The 17,277-nt window shown below is 44.8% G+C and overlaps 1 protein-coding gene across 2 annotated transcripts in view; it reads left to right on the plus strand.

Moving 5' to 3' along the window:
* The window catches only part of PINX1 (PIN2 (TERF1) interacting telomerase inhibitor 1), a 63,879-nt gene extending 46,602 nt beyond the window's left edge, over positions 1–17,277 (plus strand). For both annotated transcript variants that reach the window (XM_053939381.1, XM_053939382.1), the window contains exon 7: positions 12,184–17,277. In XM_053939381.1, the coding sequence (XP_053795356.1) occupies positions 12,184–12,789 (606 nt within the window). In that variant the 3' untranslated portion in view covers positions 12,790–17,277. The remainder of the gene's footprint in view (positions 1–12,183) is intronic.

Consider the following 17,277-nt stretch of genomic DNA (forward strand, 5'->3'; position numbering starts at 1 on the left):
ACCTGGGCTAATGGAAGATGTTCCTGATCATGGCAGGGGGTGGAACTGCATGAGCTTTAGGTTCCCTCACAACCCAAACCATTCTGTGATTCTGTGAAAAGCAGAGCAGAAACACAAAGGTTGGCCATGGAAAGCAGCCCAAAGGCAAAGAAATCCAAGGATGGGTTTGAAGGTGGAAAATGAGGCTGCTTACTTTCAGGAGAGGAATTCAGTGTAAACCCAAGAGCAGGTTGGCCAGATATGGATGTGAAACAAGAATAAATCAAATGTTTTCACCTTTAATGATTGGGAGATCAAGACTGGATTACCCATGAGCAGAAAAGCTGAGATAAGATCCTGACTGTGAGGCTACAAAGTGTCTCAACATTACAGGATCAGAGAATCACAGAAGGGTTTGGGTTGGAAGGGTCCCTAAAGATCACTGAGTTCCAGCCATGCCATGGCTTTTTATCAGTTTTGAAGGACAAGACCTCTCCTCCTGGACATTCAAGACTTCTTTTGCCACTGAAGCAGGCCTGGGAAATTTCTATGCTGTATGTGCTGATCTGAGCTGTTCTCTCCTGAAATGACCTAAGGTTATACCAGGTGAGTTGTTCTGCAGGTTGGCAGAGCCAAAGTTGTGCCAGGGATGGCAGATTTCACAAAGTGACCATGAGGATCCTTTGTCCCAGGTCACAGCAGACTTGTTCTGTCTTGCTCAGGCTGCAGGGCTGGGTGAGACATTCTGGCACTCTCAGGCTCCGGGGATTATCCATAAGTTAGTGCCAACTGCTCCATTACAGGTTTTCCAGCTGCTTTGTGGCTCAAAAGTGCTGTTCACTTTCCTGTTCTCAGTGAGGATCAGCTCAGTTTGGTGTTTCAGGACAGAATCAGTAGTGGGTGGATCTAAAATCAGAATTTCAGAGTATGGTCATCATTGTTAACCTACTCAAGGCTGTAAAATGTGGAGATTAACCCCATACTTTCTCCCCCCTCTTTCTTCAACATTATTCCTTCTCTGTACATTCCAAATGCCATCTTTCTTCATCCCAATAACCACTCCAAACTGATAATTTATCCTTTTCTTCCCTTTCTTCATCTTCCTTTATGCTTCCTTGGCTCCCCAGCAGAATTCTGCTTCAGCCTTATTATAAACCTTTGTCTAATTGCTTTGGCACCTTATTTTACAGTATTGAAGGGATACCCAGGACTCATAACACTTCCTAGGAAGTGTGCAGGAGCCTGGAAAAGCTGTCTTACAGTAGGAAGCCTGAGGAGTTGGAAATATTTTATTTGCTGCTGAAATAAGAGTGAGTTTTTAGGCTTTCCCTGATAATTGTTACCATTCCTTACAGGCTGTTGTGGGGCGTGTTGATGGAAACCCAAGAATAGGTTCTGTCCTTGTCTCCTCCAGCAGTTTTTTCATCCTATATGATGTCATTATGTTGGTGTTGCATCTTGCTCATGGTTACAGTCATCCTGTCTTTCCTTCCTTCGGTACTCCTGTTGCCAGAGTTAATTTAGAACCAAACTATGAGCCTTTCACCTCCAATTCTGAGATTTATTGTGGTGTTCTCTGTCTAAATACTCACAACTGGTCGTGTTAATGAGCAGGGAAAAACAGCAAAGCCTGTAAATCCAAATAAAGTCAGAACATTTTACGTCTTCTTTAAAACACAGCGTTCACCTTTGCTTTTGTGCTGCCTTGGAGGAGAATCTGTGCCTCCAGGAACTTGGAAGCTGCAAGCGAGCACAGAACAATGCAAGTCTCTGCAGAAATGGGGCTGTGATAACTTGGCTTTTTTGGCCTACATTTCTCAGTGGTTATTATTTGTTAATTATGTTGTAGAGTGCTCACAAGTGGGCTAATTGCTTCCCCAGAGAGCTTGTAAGGAAATGATGGACAGAACAAGGGCAGGATGTTACACATCTCAGATAGCAAGAGGGTAAGGTAGGACTTGGGCAAGTGGGTAGGGAAACACTTGGAGCAGCATTTTGATGCTGAGAGGAGAAGAGTTGTGTTGGTTTTTGGAGGGAAGGATGAGTCCCAGTTGGAAATTATCTGAGGAGCTGATTGTCAGAAGAGTTGCTTAAGGAAGCACTGAAACTAAAGGCAGAAATGAAGAAGAAATGCAAGAATTTATTAAAAAAAAGGCTACAGAGAGGTTGTACCTGGCTGGGTTGTAGTCACTGGGCTGTGCTGTGTGAATCCTTGAAAACAAGGATAAGATCCTTATGAACTCTAGGCACACTGCATGAATGGTATTCCTTAAAAAATAAACCCCATTCCTCAGACAAACTCTTTTCTTCAGACCCTTATAGATAGGAGAGAAGAAAAAAAAAATGTGCATACACAACCCTGCTGTTGTTTTTCAACTTTAATTCTCATTCTTGCTGTTTGTGTTTCTGCATCTGTCTTTATGCCTACACAGGAGGGCCCTGCTGGTATTTAAGGTATTTCTGGTCTGTCTTGCCCCAAATTGTGAAGTTCTGATTCATTTCCCTGTGCTCTGAGTCCACCTTCACACCTGCTTAGAGGAAAGGAACCAAGCCTGAGGAAGGCACACTAAAAAGTGACAACAAAGTGACACAAGGTATTTCTCGGGCCCCCGGGCCACTGTTGGTGCTGAAAAACAGGAAATGTCTGTCCCCTTGCCCAGAGGTCTGAGCTGGTTTGGATCCATGGATCAGCTCTCCCCCAAATCACCCTCTCGGATCAGAGGAACAGAAGAGGCTCAAGTGTTGATTTTCTTTTTGAGAAGCATTTTCTGAGGGAAAGGGGAAAGGAGTGAAGCTTTGGTTTAAATTAACTGCTTCAAATGCTCCTGGAAGCACTTTATTTGTACACAGATCTGCTTTTCTACATTTATTATTAGAAAAGAGCCAGAAGAGGAGTTTGACATAGGCAGGTGTTGTTTTCAGATTTCGAAGCATGTGTGGTTTCCTCTGCCAGAAGCCAAAGCTGTGCTGCTGTGACTGTGCTTGCTCTTGGAATTGCTACCAGAACTCCTTTCTCTCCTCTGGGTGCTTCCTATGGTTTTTATTCCATTCTTTCTCTCAGCATCCCAAATCTTCAGAGCCCTCATTGATACCTTTGCTTGTATTCACAGTCTGGCTGGCCAAGCCCACTTGGTACTTCTTTTGGGGTTCTTCGGTATCTGTGGAGCACAGGAAGAAATCCTGAACTCGAGAATCAGTGAGGGTTTGGTCTTCTGAATCCTTAATAGCAGCTGCCCATTCCACACACATTACAAAGGGATAATAAAATTGCCCAGGACATGTGGAGAAGGCTTGGATTGCTTCTGAGCATGCCACAGTACCCACAGAGCTGGGGACAGGGATAGGGATAACTGTCCTGGACTTTTGAAGACTTTTTAGACATTTAGAGTCTGGATTCAGGATTAACAAAACAATCTGCATTGGTCTGCATCCTGGGCTCATCCCCCAATGTAAGTAGCAGGAGAAGGGGGGATTGTGCTGCTCTGCCCCTCTCAGGTGAGACCCCACCTGCAGAGCTGCCTCCAGCCCTGGGGCCAACAGCAGAAGGACGTGGAGCTGCTGGAGCAAATTCAGAGGAGGCCACAGAGATGCTCCAAGGGCTGGAGCCCCTCTGCTCTGGAGCCAGCCTGGGAGGGCTGAGGGGGTTCACCTGGAAAAGGCTCCAGGGAGACCTGAGAGCCCCTTCCAGAGCCTAAAGGGGCTCCAGGAGAGCTGCAGAGGGACTTGGGACAAGGCATGGAGGGACAGGATGCAGGGAATGCCTACACACTGCCAGAGGGCAGGGATAGATGGGATATTGGCAAGGAATTCTTCCCTGTGAGGGTGGGGAGACCCTGGCACAGGTTGTTCAGAGAAGCTGTGGCTGCCCCTGGATCCCTAGAAGTGTCCAAGGCCAGGCTGGACAGGGCTTGGATCAGCATGGAATGGTGGAAGGTGTCCTTCCATGGCAGGGGGTGGAACTGGATGAGCTTTAGGTTCCCTTCTACCCCAAATCATTCCATGTTTTCTCTCCTGCCCACTCCTTTAAAATACAGTATCTGAGACTCCTGGTGGTTTGATTCCTCACAGATCTGTCACAGGAGTGCTGCTGGGTCAGGTTTGTGTTTGGTGTCCCAGCCCCAAGTGCACATTAGTGAAATTCCAGGGTTATTTCCATCCTTGTTCACCTGGGATACCTCTGTGAAGGATCTCAAAGCACCTTACAAGCACTTTATGAAACTCCTAGCTCTGCTGTGAGTTTCATGCAGTTGATCAGGCATGTTCTGTGCTTTGATAACCTGTGCCAGAGCTGGAGGGAATAACTTCTCCAGGATTTCCCAGCAGCTGGGAAGAGAACTTGGGAAACGTGACCTTCCCAGTCCTGTGCTCGCTTTGCTGGACTGTACTTCCTCTGTTATTCAAGGTGAGAACAGAACAGTTCGAATTGATTTAGGTGCTTTTTGGGAAGATGAAGTCACTGTGTTTGGATCTCTGCATCGTGCCAATAGAGAGATCCTAGGGGAAATCTCTTCTAGTAGTTTTGTTTATATCCAGTCTAAGGCACAGATGTAATTTGCAGGGAAATGTGAAGGAAGAGAGGTTGTGCTGGCCTCAGCAGAGGGGCTGGAGTGGAATGAGATGTCACAGGGATATCTTTATATCTATAAGTGATATCTATATATCTGTAAGGGATATCTGTAAGTGTCTTTCAAGATATGAAAAGGATTTTCTCTGCCATGTGCTGAATTTTTTTAACTCTTTCCTTATGTGCCTTCAGGCTTCTGCTCCTCTTGAGAATTATCCTATGGTATGTATTCCCCCTTAGCCTCAGCTCCTGGATTTTACTCTTTGCCTTTGTTGTGCAAAAACTTAAATGAATTGTGTTCTTTTTCCTGAAAAGTGTAAGAACAGTAGGAGGAAGTGTGTGTGTGTGTGCCCTGTGGGACACAGTGCCAGGATTCCCAAGCTGCCCTTGGAAATACAGGTGCTGTGGCCTGACCAGGATCTGCTCAGGACAGCTGGAATGAATCCCCGGGACTATCCTTGCAATCAAGTCCCTGGCCAAAATTTAATCCGTTGCACTTTTGCAACCCTGTTGTTTCCTGTTCTGCTGGTGTTTGCAGGCTGGAGGCAAAACCTGGCTGAGTGTCACAGCTTTATTGTGAAGCTCCTGTTTCACTGATGGGATCAGGCTGACCTCCAGCTCATCCTAAAACCCTGGAAATGGATTGTTTGTATCACAAACAAATGGCATTTTGCATACCAGGAGTATTCAGCAAGAGAGATGGGGGTTTTCTGTTGTGTGAATTATAAGAATGAATGAAAATTGCTAAAATTGGCCACTTGCTGAGGTACAGGATGAGCTTTTGACAAAAATATAAAGTAGAAGGACGAGACAGGCTGGGAGAATTTGGATGTGGGTTTAATAGAAACGCATCACCACAGAATTTAAAACTGAAATAAAAACGGAATCAGCAAATACAATGTAAATGAAAAGCAAGCACCTGTAGATTGCTGCAGTGGGGTGAAACGGGTGCTGTTATGTGGTGATAAAACATCTTCATTAGGATGTGGTGCCACATCCAAGGCCAGGCTGGATGGAGCTTGGAGCAGCCTGGGATAGTGGAAGGTGTCCCTGCCCTTGGCAGGGGGTGGAATGGGATGGGCTTTAAGGTCCCTTCCCACCCAAACCATTCCATGATTCTGTAATCACAATAGGGATATCCTGAAGGGTGGTAGAACTTCTGTCTTTGGAGGTTTCTGTGACTCCGCTAAAAAAAGTGGAGCTGGTCTAGTACTCAAAGTAGTTCTGCTCCAGAGGTCAATGATTCTATTAATAACCTCCAGATTATTTTAGGCATAGATTTACTATAATAAAATTCCTTGGCCTTTTGATTGCTACAGAAACAATCTGCTCTTTTGTAGTTGCAAGTGTAGCAAAAATGGATCTTCATAATTCCATGGAAAACATTTTTCCTTGTCCTCTTTCCATTAATTACTTCCTTACCTCTCTTCTTGTCCTTGCTGTGTTAGAGACAGCTGATGGCTCATGTGGAGTGCAGAAGTTAATATCAACTGCAAGACAGCAGCTGATGTTTCAATATATTCTGGCACAGAATTTATTTTATCAGAGTCAAACAGGAAAGTGCTTCTCTGTAGTAATTGGAACTTGTCCTTTTAACAAGTGTCATATCACCCAGGTATTGGACATTCAGGATTTTCATTCCATTTCCCTTCAGTGGATTTATTGTTCTATTGGTACACAGGATAAATCGTAGTGAAATTAAACCTTCCTATGGATATGTGGTGATTACACCACCATAGCCAACAAAAAATAGAAGTTGCAAGACACCTGAATTTTTACCACTTTTGTCCAGGTTGAGTATCCCTGCTTTCTCATCTCTTTCATTAAACCCTCATTAATTTAACAGGCTGCCCATGGAAGTGGTGGAAGCATCATCCCAGGAGGGATTCAAAACTTGTGTGGATATGGCACTTGGGGACATGGGTTGGTGATGGCTTTGGCAGTGCTGGGGAATTTTTTGACTCAATGGTCTGAGAAGGCTTTTCCAACCTTAACAATTCTGTGATAACCAGGAGGTCAAATTGCATCCCTGTTTAGGTTTTTGAAGCATTACAGGACTGAAAGGTGCTTCTGGAGCCTAGATCCTGCATTTGCCATTCCAAGCAAGGATTAACCACCCTAACACTTCCCTGGTAGTTGTCTGAGTTGCTTTCAGTGGTTGAGACTCCCAGTGGTTGTTGAGGCTTCAGAAAGAGACTGATTTCTCCTACTGGCAAAGTTTTCCTATCGATAATTTCCATCTGCTGCTTGTCCTTTTCCTCATGAGCACCGGGGCAATTGTCCTGTTTTCCCTTTGCATCAGCCCTCCCAGTATTGGGAGTCTGTTCTCATCAGCTCTTCACAAGATGCTGTCTGAAATAAACCAATTTTAATCAGGTAAATTAAAAGCATTAGAGCCTCCTGGGTACCTGTTCTGATGCCAGAATTGACTGCAGAACTGATGGTATGTGGCCTTATTTATGCATGTATTTATTTTAATCCTGCTTAAACTCATCAGGCTACAGGTCTTTGTTCACCCTCACGCCTGTTTGATCCCAGTCCAAATGTTAATGCTTGTACTTAACTTGAAGTTGTCAACTCCTTGAAGCAAGACTCTGTCATCCTTGATGTCTGCAAAGCTCCAGAGTGACTCTTCAGGAATTATCTGCATCCATTCCTGGGATGGAAAGATACAGGGGTGCCCTCAGTTCTTGCCTCTCAAGTTTTGTGCACTGCATGGGGGTCCTACCAACCTCTCAGTGAGGATCTGAAGCAGCAGGAACAGAACAGGATTATTTTAATCTTATTGTTACAGTTTCTTGGCAAGGAAGTTGGTAAGAAAGGCAGAACAGCGGTGGCTGCATTTTAAAGCTAAGAGTGATCCTGTGTTCTCCATGGAACTCAGGCTCCATGTGCTTCATCTAGCCCACTTTCTGTCATTTAAGTGAGAGCCTATTGAAATAGTTTAGCTTTATTCTGCCTTTTTGCTCATCCCTTCTGGACTTCGCCTTTTGTGTCGTTTTTGTGAATCAGATTTCACAAAATCATTGTGAATTAGTACCAACAAAGCAAAGTCATGTGAAATAACTGCCCTTAAGTAATAGTAGTTCATATGTAGCAGACAGAGATGGTATAAGAGATTCTTTTATTCCCCTGTTTTAAGGTTTTAAGTGCTAAAAAGGAAATTATTGCGTTCTGAAGAGGAGAGAAACTTCTCTGAATTAATCCAGGCTGCTTCTCTTACTCCTGTATGTTGCCAGCACCCTTTGCTTTGCACATGGGTTCTATCTCACTTTTCCTCCCAGTGTAACATGCAGGTGCAGTTCTTATTTTTGACTATTACTTACAATAATCCCAGAATGGTTTGGGTTGAAACAGACATTCCCACCTCTGCCATGGGCAGGGACACCTTCCACTGGACCAGATTGATTTAATGATGTGTCTAAATCCTGCTCCCTTTAGGCTTCTTCTCTTCTTGTTCTCATTGATGTGAATTCCTTTTATAATTGACCATAATCCCCTGTTTTTTCCTTTCACTGAATAACTGAAAGGTGCTCTGGGAGCGGGATGTCCTAGAGATGCAATCCTGATCCTGCAGGATTCAAGGGAACCAGGACTTCCCTCTGTAAGTTTAGTGTACTCCCTTAATGATTTAATCAGCAGCCGAAGAAAGGCAGAGAAAAACACGGTGGTACATGGAGTGCTTTATGTCCTTTAGATTATTTTCCATACATTTCACTAATTACATAAACAGATTATATTTACAGGGGACTTCTGCCTGTAATTGACCTTCATCTCTTCCTGTGCACTTCCCAACCTCTCCTTGAATTTTGCTATTGTTTCCTCTTACTCATTCCACATTTAACACCACGTTTCAAGCAGTCCTTTTGTTTTGCTTGGGACCATCCTACCAATTCCCTGTTCCCAATTCCTTCTAACTTCATCTCCTCAGCACGATTTTGTGGGCAATTTTGGAACTTATGGCATGGACAAACATCTTTTCCAAAGCCCAGTCTTCAGGTTTCCCTCCAGTTCCACTCAACTGCTCTTTCCCTTTTACCTGATCATCACTTCTCTGGAGCAAGAATATTTCTTTTTGTCTTTTATCTGATGAAAATTTTGTCTTTCAGAAGCTTCAGCAGCAGAATCCACTTTTAGGGATGTCTGCCTTATTTTTCTTTGAAATTTTTCTCTGTGTTGGGTCAAGCAGGGGAAGAATTGCATAAACTGTGAGGGGTTAGAGAAAACCCCTGATTAGAGTTCAGCAGTGTTCCCATGGCTACTGGGACAGGTACACCACGGAAGCAGGAATACCTTGGCATTTAACAGCCCTTCCAGGTGATTTATGGTTTTACATAAGCTTTTCCTAAACTCAGAGGTTTTCTAGGGTTGGCACCTCTTTGCTTGTCTCCATGCCCTGTTAGTTCTGTGCTCAGTGGCCCGTGGTTATTAAAATTCTTATCAATAAAGGGGTTTCTGAGCAAGGTTCTTATTTTCTAAACTCGTACATACCTTTGGAACTCCTCTGCTTAACCAAAGGAACATTTGTTTTTATGCCTAATGTACTTTATGAAAAGAAAGAAATGTGTAGAGTTCAAGTAATATTTGCCTTCAATTACAGTAATTAAGTTGTCAGGACTTGAAGTCACCAAGGCAATGAGAAAATCCTTTCCTGGTTGGCCAGGGGGTAATGGGTGTTCTGAGCCCAAGTGTGTTTTACACATCGGGGTGGGGAGGGAAACAGTTCTGGCTGAAAACCTGGGAGTCTGTTTGTCCTTTTGCAATCCAGGGTGTCAAAATCCTGCTGTGGGGGCAAGGAAAATGACCCTGTTTGCCTGGGCTTCAGCAGGACCAGGGAAGTGATTGTCCCTCTGAGCTGGCACTGCTGGGGCACCTCCAGTCCTGGGGACACTTCTGGGATTCTCTCAACAAGAGAGACCTGAAGGGGCTGGAGCATGTCCAAGGAAAGGAATGGAGCTGGGGAAAGGGCTGGAGCACCAGGAGCAGCTTAGGGAGCTGGGAAAGGGGCTCAGCCTGGAGAAAAGGAGGTTCAGGGGGGACCTTCTGGCTCTGCACAACTCCTGACAGGAGGGGACAGCCAGGGGGGTCAGGCTCTGCTCCCAGGGAACAGGGACAGGAGGAGAGGAAACAGCCTCAGGCTGTGCCAGGGGAGGTTCAGGTTGGACATCAGGAGGAATTTCTTCATGGAAAGAGTTGTTAAACATTTGAAGAGGCTGCCCAGGGAGGTTTGGATTCCCCGTCCCTGGAGTTGTCCAAGGAAGGCCTGTACATGGCACTCAGTGCTTTGTGCTGGGTGACAAGGATGGTCACAGGATGGACTTGATGGTCTTGGAGCTGTTTTCCAACCTAAATGATTCTGTGATGACATGGGATTCTCTGCTTGTTGGGTTAGGTCTTGCTAAAACCAGGTTTAATATAAATACAGCTCAACCTATTTATCCTGGGAATTCTGACTCGTTAAACTTCTGCTGCAGGTCCCCTTTCAGATGTAACCTGTGTGGAGACGTGTGTGGATACATCCTGTTTTTTCCTGTGTTCCACATCCCTTTTCAGGCTTCTTTGCCAGAAGTCAAATAGTTTTAGTTACTTCATAACCCTTCAGGAACACTACAACATATCCCTTCAAGAAAAGTCCCTAATTTTGATAAGTGCCCACACAAACATCACTGGAATCTCAAGTGCAGCCTTACTTTCGTTCCACTGGAATAGCTCTCTTGAAAGCAGATGGATGAGGAAATCACCACTCGTAATGCATCACTAATGACACCAATTTTTGCATTCCTGCTCATGGGAGTAAAGGTTATGGATGCATAAGGAGCCAGACCTGGAAAACCTTACTCACAAACCCTAATAGACCCTCCTTCAGCCAACAGGTTTAACGATGCCCTCAAGAGAGCCAGGTCCCTTATCTGCAGCATCACACAATAACTATAAGGTGTTGAGATAAGTGGGCTTTTATCTCCCAGCTCTCTGCTGGCCTTCCCTGAGTATCAGGTTATGGCAGTGAAAGTGGCTGTGAAATCTGACTGCTCTGATTTGGGCAGGCAGGATTCAGGATGTGTAGGCAGAGGGTAAGAGGGATGCTCTTACCCATCTGTGCATTTATGAATGGACATTCAGGGAATTCTCTCTGACTGTAATCCCTGTGGATCCCCTTTCCTTCAGGAAGGGGATGTGGGGCAGATGTTGGTGAGGATTCTACACCATCCTTCCCAGCTTTTCCCATCCAGAGGGGGTACCTGTTCCCTGTGGTGTGTGCAAGGCTTTGAAAAAACAATTAATGAACTGGGGAAGCTGGGAAAGGGACTCAGCCTGGAGAAAAGGAGGCTCAGGAGGGACCTTCTGGCTCTGCACAACTCCTGACAGGAGGGGACAGCCAGGGGGGTCGGGCTCTGCTCCCAGGGAACAGGGACAGGAGGAGAGGAAACAGCCTCAAGCTGTGCCAGGGGAGGTTTAGGTTGGACATCAGGAGGAATTTCTCCATGGAAAGGGTGGTCAGACATTGGAAGGAGCTGCCCAGGGAGGTTTGGAGTCCCCACCCCTGGAGGTGTTCAGGGGGTGACTGGACGTGGCACTCAGTGCTCTGGGCTGGTGACAAGGTGGGGTCAGTCACAGGTTGGACTCAGTGGTCTTGGAGCTCTTTTCTAACCTGAATGATTCTGTGATTCTGTGAAAATTTGGGATATTTCCAAGAGTCATTTGTGACTTTTGCTAAGCAAAATGCAATACCACAAAGGCTTTGTTTTGAGTGCTTTGGTATGTATGTGAACAAGCCTTAATTTCAGCTGCCTTTCTGGTTTGTTTCTTTTGCAAATGTCAGATAATTTAACAAATTATACATTTCCAGCTTGTGGTATTTGTTGCTTTCTCAGTCAATTCTCTTCGTGCCATCCATAACATCCAGCTCCAGAGCTGTACTTTGCTTGTAGTTTGATATTTCTTCATTTGATATTTCCGTTCTAGTAAGGAGACTCTTCAACTGCAGCTGGAGATGAGCAGCTCTTTATTTCATATCTGCAGAAACCTTGTAAGATGTAACCTGTGATGTTGTTTGTGCCATCTGATAACGTGTGATCAAATGGAGCCTGTTTAAATAACAACATCTGGGACACCCTGACAGCAGAGCAGCTCCGAAACAAACATTTCCAGAGATCAGATAAGCTGAAAGAGATGCCTCAATGCTGGATTGCTCCCTGGATTACAAGTTCTTTGCTGAAGAGTTATTCCAGGCATGGGATTTCCTTTGTGCCACAGGCTAATGGATTGTAGTGGATCATTTTTCATGCCGGTTTATGTCTTGCAGAGACATGTGCTTTGTAAAGTCAGTGTAATGCACTAAGTATGGCAGTGGTAGACATGAGTTGCGTAGGAATAGGTAAACTAAGGAACTCAAAACAACTGAAAATTGTCTTGGTTTGTGTTGTCTTGCTGCCTTCCCTCCTTCCACCTCTTTTCCTTAAACCTACAGCATCTTTCACATTAAGAGCTGCCTCACTTCCACCCAAATCTGTACTTTCACAGTTAATTTTCAAAGCACCATGTTGCTTTTTAGTATTTTCCTTATTAGCATGCAAAAAAACAGCATTATGTTTTAAGCCATGACTCCTGACTCACTCCTGCTCCTCTCTGTTCCCTTGCAGGAGGATATTGCTGATCCTGATTCCCAGGAAGAGAAGGAGAGGAACAACTGGCTCTCCAGCCCTGGAGATGGTTCCAATACAGTGAAGAGTGCTCTCACTGTCCAGGAATATTTTGCCAAGCGCATGGCAAAGTTGAAGGGATCCCAGCAGGAAACAGAACCAAAGGTGGATCATTCCAGCCCAACAGCTGACGAAGCTGTGGAGCCTTCAGAAGAGCTGGAAACCAAAGTCAAAAAGAAAAAGAAGAAGCAGAAGAGAGATGATGAAGCAGAGAGGACAGAGGACTGTGAGAAACCAGGGAAAAAGTCTAAGACAGGGAGCTTGAATGGAAAAGAACTGTATGATCCACTAAATGAATGTCACAAAAGGAAAAAAAAGAGGAAACATAAAGAGGAGAACGAAGGAGAAAACATCAGTTGTGATGAAAATACAGGCAATGGAGAAATTTCTGTGGGAATGTCTGAGGGGGAGGAACTCAGCGCAGAGGAGCAGGAGGAAAGGCAGAAGAAACGCCACAAGAAGAAGCACAAAAAGCAAAAAGAGGAGACAGAGGAGTGTGGGGAAGGAGCACACAGAAAGAAAAAGAAGCACTGCAAGAACATTTAACCCTTTCAGGCTCAGGGGTGAGTCTGTGTCAGAGGAGGCTCTGTGCACAGCAACAATCCAGGCTTGGACACTGCTCCAGCTCCAGCTGGGACAGGTTGGATCTAAACTCAGGCTGGATCGAAACACAGGCTGGATCCAAACTCAGACTGGATCTAAACACAGGCTGGATCTAAACCCAGGTCTCCCAAGGGAAAATGTGGTGATGGGCTGACAGGAGCTTCAGTGCCATGTTCAAAAGGGAGGATCAACACATCAGGACTTTGAAAGGCAGGGGATGACTTTCTGCTGCTTCACCTGACTGTGTTCTTCTCAATCCAGGATAAAAAAATTAAAAATCACCTTAGTACTGCCTTTTTATTAAAATTGTTTTTACTCGTGAAAGCCCAGCTCTGCTTCTGGAAGCAGGAGGGGCTTTGCAAAGCTGTGTTTTTTCATTGATTTTTGAAAAGTGGTGTCTAATTTTTACATTCATCTCTTTTTACATATAAAATGAATGTTGTTTCTTCCCAAAATGCTTACTCTGATTAAAAGTTTGCTCCTGAGTGTCAGCTCTTAAGGGTGAAATAAAAAGACCTCCCTGTGCCTCCAAACCATTGTCAAACAGTTGTTACTTTGCACCAAAGCTAAAGGAAATGTGTATTTACCTTATCATTTATTAACCATACCTAAATCTTTGATTTCTGGGCCATATTCAGGATCTCTTCACTGGTACCTCTGGAATCCAGAAATATCTGCCTTGGATAGAGAAAGGTTTTTTTCCTGAAACTGGGACACCAACAGATTTTAAAAGCACAGTCAGATTGCTGTTGCCATTCACACATTGAAAACTTACAGTTTGGATTTATAACCAAACTAGAGCTTGTTTCTCATTGTAAGCCTGGAAATAAGGAATGCTGGAACTGGGCACTGCCACAAGCAGTTTTGTGGGAGATCTGAAACATTCAGTATGAATTTTGGCATTTTAATGTTACTCAGAGCTGTCAGAAGACACAGGTGAGCTTGGAAGTGGTGGAATGGGAAGAAGGATTCCCCTTCCTGGTGTCCTGTTCTGATATTTCTTTGGCCACACCAAACTGACAGCACAATCCTGAACACCAGCCAGTTATCCTGGCAGAATCCCGAATCCAAATCCATGAGCTGCTCATTTCATCCAGGCCTGGCTGGGTTTCATCAGTGTAAATCTAAAACATCCCATTGGCTGCTCTGCTGAAGAAAATGGGTACATTTTTATATTGTCTCAGCTCAGTGGAGTTGCTTAACATGGTCTGAGGGACATTGTCAAGATGCAGATGTTAATAGGGAAAAAAATTTCCTTAAGCTGCCTTTATTGTGCAGTGGAGGAAGCTCCATCTGCAGCAACCAGACCACATGGATGGTTTGGTTGCAGCTCAACTCCTCTTTTTGCAATCTCTTGGTTTCTAAAGCACCATTTTTTTCCCCTGCCTTCAGGACATGTTCATTCACTGCAGCAAAATGAAGTTTCACTTCTTGTATAGGAGAACAAGATGCCTTTCCCTGGATTTCACATGCCAGGGTTTTAACCCTTGTTGCATCTCCTTTTCAGGCTGTACAATTATTATTCACCATGATCTGCTTGTCCCTGGCTTCCTTAAATGAAATACCACCACATACCATCAGTTATTGTCAAGCTGGGAGGAAACTCTGTGCTTGAGGTGAAAAAATCATCTTCTCAGTGACAGAAGACAGCAAAATAATGTTTTATGTTAAACTGAAGCATCCCTCCTGATTTCTTGCTCACCACAAGTCAGAATTTTTGTTACTAGGTTCCAAAAACCTGATTGTTTCCAATTATTATTTTCTAACTCTTAAGCCAACTAAACTTTACAGCCTCTCTGGGATTTCAGTTTAAAAAGGTGCTACTCAAGGAATAAGGTTTCTTTCTCTAGATACTGTTGGGCTTGTTTGTTTGTTCCCTCTGTGAATTTTCATGTGTTTCTTTGTGCTGATTCTTGTGGGTGCTTGGCCAAATTCCAGTGTCAGTTACAGGAAGAATAAAACCAGGAATAAACCTTTAAATTTGTACTGTTGCTCCTGTTAAATTCAGGATACCCAAGACTTAAATCTGGCTCAGATGGAAGTATCAGCTACCAATGGAAGAGTCTCTATTTCTGCAATAAATACACGGCACTTTTTCCTGGGAAATGTGGAATTTTAATGTGCCCCAAGCTCTGCATGTGGTTGTAGGAGGGGAAAATCATAATAAATAAATAATCATAAATCATAAATTGCTTGCATTTGACAGAAACAATTGATTTAACTGCTCTGCTCTGTGTTTGTGGTCAACGTTACTCAGTGAAAAGCTCTTCTTACCAGATACTGTCCAGTAAAATGGATGATTGGAACAAGAGAAACATGTCTCAGAGTAATAAATTACATATATATATATTTTGTTTGCTTCTAGTGGGTTTTGAATTCTGTTTTAACCCAACTCTGGGTTTGGCAAGAAGGCCTTTTTTAGAAAGCACAAGAAAAAGAATTACGTCAGTGCCCAGATGGTGGAATTAGCAGAATGTGAGCACAAAGGAACGACTTGGTTTCATTTCCGCGAAAATCAGACTTTCAAACTCCGAGGCCTTTTGTTATAAATTCATCCATTGTACTCACAGAATGAGATGGCTCCCAGTGAAATTACCTGGACACCAAGGAAAATGAGAGTCCTCGCTCTGCTGTCGCTCCCCAACGGGGAACGAGGCACGTGCAGCACAGATATTGAAATGTTTTCAGTTTTGGTAACCCTGGGTCAGCAGTGACTGAAGGAAATTTTCCTTTTTGCTTTGGGAACATTCCAACACTGGTTTCTCCTGAGCTGTTCCATTCTTTGCAGGCATAGGGCTGTTCTTGGCTTTGAGGCTCAGAATTCACTGTGGGATCCACGGCCAAGGACATGATTGGCAAGTGCAATGTTAGAGCAGCAATCACAGAGGTTGAATTGTGCTTGTAAACACCTGCAGCCACCAAACTACCCTGGGAAGTAGAGACCGTGGAAAAATAGTCCTGGTACTATTGTTGGACCCAAATCTGTGTGAGTTTTGTCTGACTGTGGAGCTTTCCTTGAAGCCAGGGATGGGAGATGGCACTGGAGCCCCTCAAGTGACATCCCTGACACGTGGTAAAGGCAAAATTACTTGAATTTCCTCCCAAGAGGTTCCAGCTCTGATGCTTCACACAGAGCCAGTGTAAAGCAGAGGTAGAATTGTAGAATCATGGAGTCATTAAGGTTGGAAAAGCCCTCTAAGAACATCGAGTCCAACCATTCTCTCAGCACTGCCAAGGCCGCCACTGACCCATGTCCCCAAGTGCCCCTTGGTAACAACCAGGGTTTTTTAAAGCATAAACGCAAGACACCATTAAAGATTTCAGAACCACCTGTGCTTGTGTCTAAGTGAATTTGAGTCCACTGGGATGCAGCTGTTTTGTGAATGGAAGAGTCTGGAACATGTCCAGGCCAGGGAACAGAGCTGAGGAAGGGGCTGGAGCACCAGGAGGGGCTGAGGGAGCTGGGAAAGGGGCTCAGCCTGGAGAAAAGGAGGCTCAGGGGGGACCTTCTGGCTCTGCACAACTCCTGACAGGGGGGCACAGCCAGGGGGGTCAGGCTGTGCTCCCAGGGAACAGGGACAGGAGGAGAGGAAAGAGCCTCAGGCTGTGCCAGGGGAGGTTTAGGTTGGACATGAGGAGGAATTTCTCCATGGAAAGGGTGGTCAGGCATTGGAAGGGGCTGCCCAGGGCAGTGTTGGAGTCCCCATCCCTGCAGGGATTTCAAAGCCATGTGGATGTGGCACTTGGGGACATGGGTCAGAGGTGGCCTTGGAAGTGCTGGAGAATGTTTGGACTCAGTGATCTCTGAGGGATTTTCCATCCTAAACCATTCTGTGGCTCTGTGAAGTGTTTGAGGACAGCTCAGCATCGTGTCCATGGCTGCAGTTCTCCTTTCAGCTGCCCTGGTGCTCTCTGCCTCCAGCTCCTCAGTTCTCAGCAAGGACAATTAGCTGCATTCATCAGCATAATTAACCACTTTTCTCCTGTTTAAACACACGAGGCTGAAGTTGTTGCAGCATCCACCTTCAAAAGGCACAAGTTACGTCAGGACACCTCCGAACCTGCCAATACCAAGGGAAGGAAGGAAGCTCCAAGAAGAGAGGGAAACCACACAAAATCTGTTGAAAACACTACCCAGTGTTTCCTATTGGATATGGGGTGAGGATTGTGGGCATCCAAAGCCATCCTTTGCCTAATTCCCCCTCGTTCCTGGGCAGGAGCCCCCAGGAAGGATCTGAGCTCAGAGAACTTGGGACAATCACCAAGGCTTTTGTTTCTGTACCTGTTCCATTCAGGGATAAACCAATTTTGTCTTGGATCAGCAAACTTTTAGTGATGTGGGACTGGGAAATGCTGTACAAATACATAATTTGTGGTGGCAGAAGTGGGAATATTGTAAAACAAATTGAAGCTTCATTTCTCAGCAAGTCA

The sequence above is a fragment of the Vidua chalybeata genome, chromosome 3, assembly GCF_026979565.1.
Source record: "Vidua chalybeata isolate OUT-0048 chromosome 3, bVidCha1 merged haplotype, whole genome shotgun sequence".
Taxonomy (NCBI): Eukaryota; Metazoa; Chordata; class Aves; order Passeriformes; family Viduidae; genus Vidua; species Vidua chalybeata.